The following is an 11956-nucleotide window of genomic DNA, read 5'->3' as shown; positions in this document are numbered from 1 at the left end:
ATGCTGGAGAAACTCAACGGAGAATTCAACGTTCATGCCACCCGGACGCAAGCAACCCAGGCGGAATATGAGGTGCTGTTCCTCCAATTTCCGGTGTTGCTCACTCTGGCAATGGAGGAGACCCAGGACAGAGAGGTCGGATTGGGAATGGGAGGGGGAGTTGAAGTGCTGAGCCACCGGGAGTTCAGGTTGGTTATTGCGGACCGAGCGGAGGTGTTCGGCGAAACGATCGCCCAACCTCCGCATTGTCTCCCCGATGTAAATCAGCTGACATCTAGAGCAGCGGATGCAGTAGATGAGGTTGGAGGAGATACAGGTGAACCTTTGTCGCACCTGGAACGACTGCTTGGGTCCTTGAATGGAGTCGAGGGGGGAGGTGAAGGGACAGGTGTTGCATTTCTTGTGGTTGCAACGGAAAGTGCCCGGGGAGGGAAAGGAAGAATTGACAAGGGAGTTGCGGAGGGAGCGGTCTTTGCGGAAGGCAGACATGGGGGGAGATGGGAAGATGTGGCGAGTGGTGGGGTCACGTTGGAGGTGGCGGAAATGGCGGAGGATTATTTGTTGTATTTGCCGGCTGGTGGGGTGAAAGGTGAGGACTAGGGGGACTCTGCCCTTGTTGCGAGTGGGGGGATGGGGAGAGAGAGCAGTGTTGCGGGGTATGGATGAGACCCTGGTGCGAGCCAGGGTCTCATCCATACCCCGAACTTCAGGGAACGGGGATTCCCCTCCGCCACCATAGATGAGTCTCGCACCAGGGTCTCTTCCATACCCCGCAACACTGCTCTCTCCCCATCCCCCCACTCGCAACAAGGGCAGAGTCCCCCTAGTCCTCACCTTTCACCCCACCAGCCGGCAAATACAACAAATAATCCTCCGCCATCTCCAACGTGACCCCACCACTCGCCACATCTTCCCATCTCCCCCTATGTCTGCCTTCCGCAAAGATCGCTCCCTCCGCAACTCCCTTGTCAATTCTTCCCTTCCCTCCCGTACCACCCCCTCCCCGGGCACTTTCCGTTGCAACCGCAAGAAATGCAACACCTGTCCCTTCACCTCCCCCCTCGACTCCATTCAAGGACCCAAGCAGTCGTTCCAGGTGCGACAAAGGTTCACCTGTATCTCCTCCAACCTCATCTACTGCATTCGCTGCTCTAGATGTCAGCTGATTTACACCGGGGAGACTAAGCGGAGGTTGGGCGATCGTTTCGCCGAACACCTCCGCTCAGTCCGCAATAACCTACCTGAACTCCCGGTGTCTCAGCACTTCAACTCCCCCTCCCATTCCCAATCCGACCTCTCTGTCCTGGGTCTCCTCCATTGCCAGAGTGAGCAACACCGGAAATTGGAGGAACAGCACCTCATATTCCGCCTGGGTTGCTTGCGTCCGGGTGGCATGAACGTTGAATTCTCCCAGTTTTGCTAGCCCTTGCTGTCTCCTCCCCTTCCTTTACCCTCGAGCTGTCTCCTCCTCCTCCCTTTTTCCTTCCTTCTCCCCCCCCATCAGTCTGAAGAAGGGTTTCGGCCTGAAACGTTGCCTATTTCCTTCGCTCCATAGATGCTGCTGCACCCGCTGAGTTTCTCCAGCATTTTTGTCTACCTTTGATCTTCCAGCATCTGCAGTCCCTTCTTGAACAACATAGTAGAATGACTGACATCCTCAGCGGCCAATCAGACGGGTCTCCCCCAGAGGAGGGCGGGACGTGTGACGTCTTTAGGGGAGAGTATTGACCAATCAGACACCTCCATGTCAGGGAGGAGGGCGGGACTTATGGGAGGGCGGAGACAAACAGCCACCTCGACCAATGAGATCCGTTTATGAGTCGAAGGGCGGGACGTGAGGTCAGAGACAACCAATCAGACGCGTTCATGAGGTGGAGGGCGGGGTGTGATGCATGACTGGCAGCCCCGACAGCCAACCAGGCCAGAGGAGGGCGGGACCCGTGGTGACCGATTGCTATTGTGGCCAATCAGGCGCGTCCCGGAGCAGCAGGGCGGGACGTGACGGCCGAGGCGCCCAATCAGACGCGTCCCTGCCGGAGGAGGGCGGGGCGTGAAGAACAGAACCTGTTGCATTTCCATATCTACTGACACATCCTCAGTCCAAAAAGCTGCTGCTCTTATTGTCATTACGAGGATGTTGCCAGGACTCCAGGGGCCTGAGCTGGAGGGAGAGGTTGTGCAGGCTAGGACTTTATTCCTTGGAGGGTAGGAGTCAGAAGTGGCGGCAGATGGCACAATGGGCTAAGTGTTCGGCTGGCAACCGGAAGGTAGCCGGTTCGAATCCCTGCTTGGAGTGCATACTGTCGTTGTGTCCTTGGGCAAGACACTTCACCCACCTTTGCCTGTGTGTGAGTGATTGGTGGTGGTCGGAGGGGCCGTAGGCGCAGATTGGCAGCCACGCTTCCGTCAGTCTGCCCCAGGGCAGCTGTGGCTACAGAAGTAGCTTACCACCACCGAGTGTGACTGAGGAGTGAATGAATAATGCGATGTAAAGCGCCTTGAGTATTAGAAAGGCGCTATATAAATCCCATCCATTATTATTATTATAGAAGTGTTTTATAGACACAAATAGCTGGAGTAACTCAGCGGGACAGGCAGCATGTATGGAGAGAAGGAATGGGTGACTCTTTGGGTCAAGACCCTTCTTGTTTTATTGTCAATTGTCCCGGTTAGAATAAGGGACTTCTTACTTGCTGCAGAACATGCAAACAGTACACTAAGCAAAATATTAAGCAAGATAATAAAAGCTCACTGTGTGTGAGTGAATGCATATACACATATCAAATATACTAACCAGCATCTGCAGTTCTTTGCCACATACCAAATTATTATGTGTAGGAAGGAATTGCTGATGTTGGTTTTAACCTGGATAGACACAGAATGCTGGTGTAACTCAGCAGGACAGGCAGCATCTCTGGAGAGAAGGAATGGGTGACGTTTCGGGTCGAGACCCTTCTTCAGACTGAGAGTCAGGGGTTTTCTTGCTTAAGGACTGCCCCGCTGAGTTCCACTCTCTCTCTCTCTCTACACACATATACATATATAGAGAGAGAGAAACTCAGTGGGGCAGCTCCTAAGCAGGAAAACTCCCTGACTCTCACTGAAGGTCGTATACATATATATATATATATAAAATATGGAGTAACATATATTTCACTTTATGTTGCTGTCACTTGCAGGCGGAGCACCAAGGCAACTTCTTTGTATGTGAATACTTGGCCAATAAACGTATTCATTCATTCACTCACATCCATGTCCATACACACTCAATTATTTGAGTGGGGTTAGGAGGTTAGATCAGCCATGATTGAGTGGCAGAGTAGACATGATGGGCCGAATGGCCCAATTCTGCTCCTATCACGTATGATCTTACGAATCCACGAAGCCCACCTCTGTGCAGCAGGACCATCGCCCATTTCGATTGCATCCAAATCACCGTGAGTTATAGCAGATAGGAACAGGCAAGAGGTTTGCCAGCACCGTGTTACCAACAGTTTTCAAGAACGGAGAGCAAGTCTGACACAATCATTTTTTTTTAAATTGTGAATTTATATTAATTAAAATATTTAATAGCAAAGCCTCTTCAATATATATTTTTTTCCTTTCATCTCAAAAAGAAAGTGCCACCTCCTGGAGGGAGAGAGGGGGAGGCTGGTTGCGGTGGTGGGAGGGTTCTTTTGGTGGGGAGGCTGGGTTGCGGTGGTGGGGAGGCTGGGTTGCATTGGTGGGGAGGCTGGGTTGCATTGGTGGGGAGGATGGGTTTCATTGGTGGGAAGGCTGGGTTGCATTGGTGCAAGACTGGCTGCACCCATGAGTGATTGGCGATGGTTGCATTGGTGGGCGTGGGTAGGGACTGGGTTGCATTGGTGGGAGACATGGTTGCATTGGTGGGAGATGGGTTGGAGCATTGGCTTGGTGCATTGGGGAGACACGGGATGCGTCGGTGTGAGACGGTGCAGTGGCGGGTGGGAGATCGCCGACGGGTTGCAATGGTGTGGGAGACGGGATGCATTGGTGGTGCGAGACGGGTTGCGATGGTGGACGGACGGCGGGTTGCAGCGGTGCCGAAGGGGAACCTATCGCTGTGCCGAGTGGTTTGATGGCCCACCCTCTCCTCCCAGCCCAACCCCAGCAACAGTGGAGTTGCTCGTCAATAAATAAATGCGTTGCAGATCGAAGATCAGACATAAAATGCTGCAACTCAATGGGACAGGCAGCAGCATCTCTCGATAGGAGGAATCTCTCTAGAGATTCTGCCTGACCCGCTGAGTTACTCATATAATCAGCATCTGCAGTCCCTTCCCACGCAGGGTGTAGTTCGTTCCTCGAGGCCTCTTTGGATTGCGTTGGTGGGTTGGAGGAGGTTGCAGGTCCCACGGGGCTTACACAGCTTCACCCGGTACCTCTGTGCACTCGGCTCCCCGGCCCCCTGGCCTCAATCAAACCAACAGGCTCTCTGGCGAACCCAGCCGCCCCCTGCTCCTTTGACGGCTGGAGTTAGACCCAGATATTCAACTACCAGAGGCATCGCCTGCTTTGTGGTACAGAGCAGGATTAGTTAACACTTTGCTTGTCCCTGTGTTAATGGGGCAGGGGGGGGGGGATGTGTGAGAGAGACAGAGAGAGAGAGAGAGGGGGAGAAAGGGAGGGAAGGAGAGAGAGAGAGAGAGAGAGAGAGAAGAGATGAGGAGATGACGAGGAGAGAGGGGGAGAAAGGGAGGGAAGGACGAGAGAGAGAGAGAGAGAGAGAGAGAGAGGAGAGGGGGAGAAGAGAGAGAGGGAAGGAGGGAGAGAGAAAGGGAGGGAGGGAGAGAGAGGGGGGGGAGAGAGAAAGAGGGAGGGAAGGAAGGAGAAGGGGAGAGGGGCAGAGACAGAGGGAGACAAACAGACAGAGAGAGAGACAGACAGAGAAAGAGAGAGACAGGCAACGAGAGACAGGCAGAGAGAGAGAGAGAGAGAGAGAGAGAAAATGCGAACAAGTAACAGTGAGAAAAACAGCCCACAAAAAAATCCTTCAGATATTGTTGATGCTCTAACTTTGCAATTTAAATCTACTTCCTTTTCCTCCAGCTATTGAGAATGTCACCCTCCCTCCCCCCCCCCCCCCCCCCCCCACCCACCCCTGAGTCCGAGGATAGGGGTCAGAGCTCCTGACGGGGGTCGCAACCCCTGACCCTGACGAAAGGAAGCTGCCTTCCCGCCCCCGGGAATAGTAGTGTGTGCTTTGATTATTTTTTTTCTTTAAACGTCTATCCCACGTGGATGGAAGTAGGTCAAAAGATTGCTTTGTACTCTTTAAAACCTTGTTAAAAGAACGAGAAATGACGAGGTGTTGGCTTCATCTGTGAGGGGGTGGGATGGGGGGGGTGGAGGCTGTGCGACCCTCCCTCGTGCCTGGTGTCATGTGCTCAGAGAATGTGCCTGGGAGGAGAGGCCGGTACCTGCCAGGGAGGGGCTGGGGGGCTGGGGGTCCGAGCTTTGTCCTCTATCCCCCCCCCTCACCCCCCCACCTTCGTTTAGGGGGTAGGAACTATCACACAGGGCGAGGTGGTCTGGGACGGTCGAGGTGGTCTGGATTGGGGCAGGGACTATCACACTGGTCAAGATGGTCAGGGACTATCACACTGGGCAGGACTGGCAGGGTCTATGGGCCTGGTCAGGAGGGGCAGGCGTGGTGGTGTCTCGGGGCCTCAGCTGCGCCGCCCGGTCCACGGCGGTAGGGGCCAGTCGGGGTCGAGCGGCAGTTCTCGGGCCAGCAGCTTGTACTGGTCCTTGGGGGGCTTCGCCGGCCCGCCCCACTCTCCCCCCGCTCCGGGACGTCCAGCAGAGTCCACGTCCACCTAGACAGGGGGGAGAGAGAGGGGGGGAGAGGGAGAGAGAGAGATCAGTGGAGGGGTCGGCAAGATGTGGGGGTGCGCAGAGAGAGGTTAGTGGAGGGGTGGCTAGATATGGGGAAAGTGTAGAGCAGCAGGTTGGGGGGGGGGGGGGGTAATGAGTAGACCGCATGTCGCGGGGGTGAGGTCTAGGTACATCTAAACACGGGGAGAGAGCAGAGTCGCTGGTCCACGGGGAGAAAGAGACGGGGGGAGAGTTGGGGGAGAAAGGGACGGGTTATCCAGGGAATAAAGGGCGGTGGGGCAGTAAGGGTGTGGGGTTCAAGGGAGAAAGGACAATAGACAATAGGTGCAGGAGTCGGCCCTTCGAGCCAGCACCGCCATTCAATGTGATCATGGCTGATCATCATCTTCTTTTCGTGTCTTTGAAGCTGGTTGACTATATGACAGTTTCCCATTCCTTTACACAGTCCTTTGCGTTTTTGTTGAACACTGCAAGATCCTTTGTGCTGCACTGGTTGGGTAGTAGGGGGCAGACAAGGCAGTGCTGCATTGTATGGTCCTCTTCTCCACATTCACAGGTGGTTTGGCCAGTTTCATAGCCCCATCTGGCCATGGCAGCTTTTGATCGCCCTGTTCCTGTTCTCAGGCGGTTGAGCGTCTTCCACTGGACCCATGGTGCTTCTGAGCCCGGAGGGAGGGCTTCAGAAGGAGGGATACCCATGTCAGTAGGAGGGGGGTCGTCCTCAAGCCTTTTTGTCCATAGTTGGAGTCTGGTTTCTTCCCGTGATGTTATTAGGGGCTGGACATGGCTGAGAAAGCTTCTCCTGGACTTCAGCCGTTGGGCCGGGGGTACACGTCCATAGAGGAGGTGCCGTTCATCACTGGTGGCCTTGGTCATCTCTACTCGGCTGGCGACTTCCCGTCTCGCATCAGCAGGGGCAATGCCAGCGAGGAGGTGCAGGTTGTTTATGTTGGTGGGCTTCAAGCAGCCAGTGATTGAGCGGCAGGTGTTATTCAACGCTGGGTCTAATTTCTTGGTATGGGATGATCTCTCCCAAACAGGACATGGCTGATCATCCCCAATCAGTACCCCGTTCCTGCCTTCTCCCCATATCCCGACCTATCTAGCTCTCTCCTGAAAGTATCCAGAGAACCGGCCTCCACCGCCCTCTGAGGCAGAGAATTCCACAGACACACCACTCTGTGAGGAAAAAGTGTTTCTTCATCTCCATTCTAAGGACAGGGGGGGGGGGTTTGGAGAAGAAAGGGACGGGGGCGATTGGGGGTAGGGAATGCTGGTGGTTTGGGGGAGAGAGGGTGTGGGATCAGGGGGAGTAACCCGGGGGGGGGGGAAAGAGCCGGGGTTCCGGGGGAGATGCTCTGCCACACGCACTCTCTTTAATGGAGACGAACGACGGGACAGCTCATCACTGTACCGCCCGCTACACGCAAGAGTTAACCATAGTTGCCGGTCGGTCCCCGCACACCCACCTGCGTGGCCATGTCGGACACTGGACCCTCGCTGGGACTCGGAGTGCAGGGGAATCTCGGCCACCGGATGTCGTAGTCACAGATGAAATTCTGCAAACGAGTGGCAGAAGAGATTCACGATTCAAGAGAGTGTATTGTCATGTGTCCCAGATAGGACAATGAAATTCTTGCTTTGCTTCAGCACAACAGAACATAGTAGGCATAAATAGATCCAGAACAGAACTGATCAGTGTGACCATATACCAATGAAAAAAAAAAGAAGATATATAGATATATATACATACACACACACACATATATACACACACACATATATATATACACACACACACACACACACATATATACACACACACACATATATATATACACACACATATATACACACACACACACACACACATATATACACACATATATACACACACACACACATATATATATACACACACACACACATATAAATTAAACAGATAAAGTGCAATGGGCTATTAATGATCAGAGTTTTGTTTGAGTTGAGTTTAATGGGTGTGGGGAAGTAGCTATTCCTGAACCTGGACGTTGCAGTCTTCAGGCTCCTGTACCTTCTACCTGATGGCAACGGGGAGATGAGTGTGTGGCCAGGATGGTGTGGGTCCTTCATAATACTGGCAGCCTTTTTGAGGCAGCGACTGCGATAAATCCCCTCGATGGAAGGGAGGTCAGAGCCGATGATGGACTGGGCAGTGTTTACTACTTTTTGTAGTCTTTTCCGCTCCAGGGCGCTCAAGTTGCCGAACCAAGCCACGATGCAACCGGTCAACATGCTCTCTACTGTGCACCTGTAGAGTACTCTCTGTGAGAAAAAGTGTTTCCTTGTCTCCGTTCTAAATGGCTTACTCCTTATTCTTAAACTGTGGCCCCTGGTTCTGGACTCCCCCAACATCGGGAACATGTTTCCTACCTCTAGCGCGTCCAAACCCTTAAAAATCTTATATATTTCAATAAGATATCCTCTCATCCTTCTAAACTCCGGATTGTACAAGCCCAGCCGCTCCATTCTCTCAGCATATGACAGTCCCGCCATCCCGGGAATTAACCTTGTAAACCTACGCTGGGCTCCCTCAATAGCAAGAATGTCCTTCCTCAAATTAGGGGACCAGAACTGCACGCAATACTCCAGGTGTGGTCTCACTAGGGCTCTGTACAACCCTACTAGACCTATTAGACCTTAGATATACAGCGCGGAAACAGGCCCTTCGACCCATCATGTCCGCACCGACCCTGGAAAGCCATTCCCCGGAATCGGGCTATGTCCCTCCTTCGCCCCCCCCCGCTCCCCATTGCTCCACTGAGCAGCAGATTCGGACTCCGCGCGCTTACCTCGACGAGAATGGAAAATACGAGGTTGGCCACGATTAAGAGCAGCATCTTCATCCGCCAGTCGAAGGGGACACAGACCAGCTGGGTGGGGACAGAAAGACAAGGCATTAGCGGACGGCACTAAATTACCACATCATGTGAAAACGCACACCTCCAGTTTCTTCCCGGCTGTTATCAGGCAACTGAACCATTCTACCACAACCTGAGAGCGGTCCTGAACTATTATCTACCCCACCGGTGACCCTCAGACTATCGTTGATCGGACTTTGCACTAAACGTTATTCACTTATCGTGTATCTGTACAAATGGCTACATTGTAGACAATAGACAATAGGTGCAGGAGTAGGCCATTCGGCCCTTCGAACTAGCACCGCCATTCAATAGACAATAGGTGCAGGAGTAGGCCATTCGGCCCTTCGAGCCAGCACCGCCATTCAATAGACAATAGGTGCAGGAGGAGGCCATTCGGCCCTTCGAGCCAGCACCACCATTCAATGTGATCATGGCTGATCATCCCCAATCAGTACCCCGTTCCTGCCTTCTCCCCATATCTTTAAGAGCCCTATCTAGCTCTCTCCTGAAAGTATCCAGAGAATCTGCCTCCACCGCCCTCTGAGGCAGAGAATTCCACAGACTCACCACTCTCTATGAGAAAAAGTGTTTCCTCGTCTCCGTTCTAAATGGCTTACTCCTTATTCTTAAACTGTGTGTGGCCCCTGGTTCTGGCATAGAAGGTATTCAAGCATAGACACAAAATGCTGGAGTAACTCAGCGGGGGAGGCAGCATCTCTGGAGAGAAGGAATGGGTGACGTTTCAGGTCGGGAGCCTTCAGTCTGAAGAAGGGTCTCGACCTGAAATGTCACCCATTCCCTCTCTCCAGAGACGCTGCCTGTCCCGCTGGGTTACTCCAGCATTTTAGTGTCTACCTTCGATTTAAACCAGCATCTGCAGTTTTGGTTTTGGTCTCCTAATCTGAGGAAAGACATTCTTGCCATAGAGGGAGTACAGAGAAGGTTCACCAGACTGATTCCTGGGATGGCAGGACTTTCATATGAAGAAAGACTGGATAGACTCGGCTTGTACTCGCTAGAATTTAGAAGATTGAGGGGGGATCTTATAGAAACTTACAAAATTCTTAAGGGGTTGGACAGGCTAGATGCAGGAAGATTATTCCCGATGTTGGGGGAAGTCCAGAACTAGGGGTCACAGTTTAAGGATAAGAGGGAAGTCTTTTAGGACCGAGATGAGAAAATCATTTTTTACACAGAGAGTGGTGAATCTGTGGAATTCTCTGCCACAGAAGGTAGTTGAGGCCACAGTTCATGGGCTTTATTTAAGAGGGAGTTAGATGTGGCCCTTGTGGCTAAAGGGATCAGGGGGTATGGAGAGAAGGCAGGGATGGGATACTGAGTTGGATGATCAGCCATGATCATATTGAATGGCGAATGGTGCAGGCTCGAGGGGCCGAATGGCCTCTACTCCTGCACCTATTGTCTATGTTTCTATGTTTCTTTCCTACACGCTTGTAAATTGTAATCATGTATTGTCTCCGCTGGCCGGATAGCACGCGACAAATGCTTTTTTCACTATCCCTCAGTACACGTGACAATAAACTAAACTGAAACTAAACTCTGTAGACCTGGTGCATGTGGAATTCAGACAAGAGACAGTGAAGGGAAACCCCCCCCCCCCCCCCCCCAGGACGTGAAACAGTAACTCTACTTCCATTACCTCGAAGAAATCATCAACGACGTCGGTCGGGTACATCATAATCAGGCCGAAGAAGCCGTAAAAGAAGAAAATGCAACCCATGAACAAGTCTGAAAGAGAAAAGTTCAGAGTAAATAGATCCACACATGAACTGATTCTCCATCTTTCCCTTACACACCAAGCACTCTGTAAATACTCCTGCAGTAGCTTTGGGTATCTTATTGAAACACGTGAGATTATTCAGGGTTTGGACACGCTAGAGGCGGGAAACATGTTCCCGATGTTGGGGGAAGTCCAGAACCAGGGTCCACACACACACACACACACACACACACACAGTTTAAGAATAAGGGATCAGCCATTTAGAACGGAGACGAGGAAATCACTTTTTCTCACAGAGGGTGGTGAGTCTGTGGAATTCTCTGTCGGTTCTCTGGATACTTTCAAGAGAGAGATAGATAGGGCTCTTAAAGAATCAAAGGATATGGGGAGAAGGCAGGAACGGGGTACTGATTGGGGATGATCAGCCATGATCGCATTGAATGGCGGTGCTGGCTCGAAGGGCCGAATGGCCTACTCCTGCACCGATTGTCTATAGCTGTTATTGTATACCGTTGTATACCGTTGGGTCCCCCTCCCCCAACACAATATTCCACCAGTCACCCATAAACGAGGCCATGTTGAGTAAAAAATGGCAATCCCGGCCCGCCAACCCTCCCCCAACTGCGCAGGCGCGGCTGACTAGTGCTGTGTGTGCGGAGTTTGTAGGTTCTCGCCGTGACCTCTGTTCTCACAGAGAGTTGTGACTCTGTGGAATTCTCTGCCTCAGAGGGCGGTGGAGGCAGGTTCTCTGGATACTTTCAAGAGAGAGCTAGATAGGGCTCTTAAAGATATGGGGAGAAGGCAGGAACGGGGTACTGATTGGGGATGATCATGTGCTGGCTCGAAGGGCTGAATGGCCTCTACTCCTGCACCTATTGTCTATTGACCTGCGTGGGTTTTTCTGTGGGTGCTCCGGTTTCCTCCTACAATAACTCAAGGCAGTAGCCTGGTAGCACGACGCGCGCATCCGACTCACGGTTCCACTCACAGTTTCTGTAGACGGGCTGCCGAAAAGGCTTCCCCTTGGAGAAGGCGAAAGCAACTGCCAGATACTGGCAACAGGAGACGAAGAAGATGGTGGTGTTCTCGTAGTTGGTGATGTAGTCTTCCTCCCCGTCCTCCCCCGTGATGTTGTGAGTGGGGAAGCCCGCGCCGGGCAGCTCACCAGTCCAGTTCACATGACACACACTGAGGGCAGAAAACAAGTTCCGCCAGTTAAGGGGTCACTTGTCCCACTTGGCCGTCATTTGCGCCTCATTTATGCGTCGTATGTGAAATAGGTCGACGCGTCATTATGCGGCAAATCACGCGTCATCATGCCGTCTGGAGCATGTGACGTCATTAGAATACCTTGCGGCGTACAGCGGAGATGGGGGGGGTGGAGAGGGGGGGGTGGAGAGGGGGGGCTGGAGAGGGGGGGGTGGAGAGAAAGAGGGGGGAGAGTAAGAGGGGG

At 52.6% G+C, this 11956-nt stretch overlaps 1 protein-coding gene across 1 annotated transcript in view; it reads right to left on the bottom strand.

Annotated features, from left to right (window-relative positions):
* Nucleotides 1-4879: 4879 nt before the first annotated feature.
* The window catches only part of LOC116969919 (probable cation-transporting ATPase 13A3), a gene marked incomplete at its 5' end in the record, with an annotated part of 34294 nt that continues 27217 nt past the window's right edge, over nt 4880-11956 (bottom strand). Inside the window, 5 exon segments of the mRNA XM_033016679.1 lie at nt 4880-5840; nt 7329-7418; nt 8691-8771; nt 10423-10511; nt 11492-11691. Of these exon segments, the coding sequence (XP_032872570.1) occupies nt 5691-5840; nt 7329-7418; nt 8691-8771; nt 10423-10511; nt 11492-11691 (610 nt within the window).

This window comes from Amblyraja radiata, unplaced genomic scaffold (assembly GCF_010909765.2).
Source record: "Amblyraja radiata isolate CabotCenter1 unplaced genomic scaffold, sAmbRad1.1.pri scaffold_414_ctg1, whole genome shotgun sequence".
Lineage (NCBI taxonomy): Eukaryota > Metazoa > Chordata > Chondrichthyes > Rajiformes > Rajidae > Amblyraja > Amblyraja radiata.
This window is presented reverse-complemented; position numbering and strand designations above follow the sequence as displayed.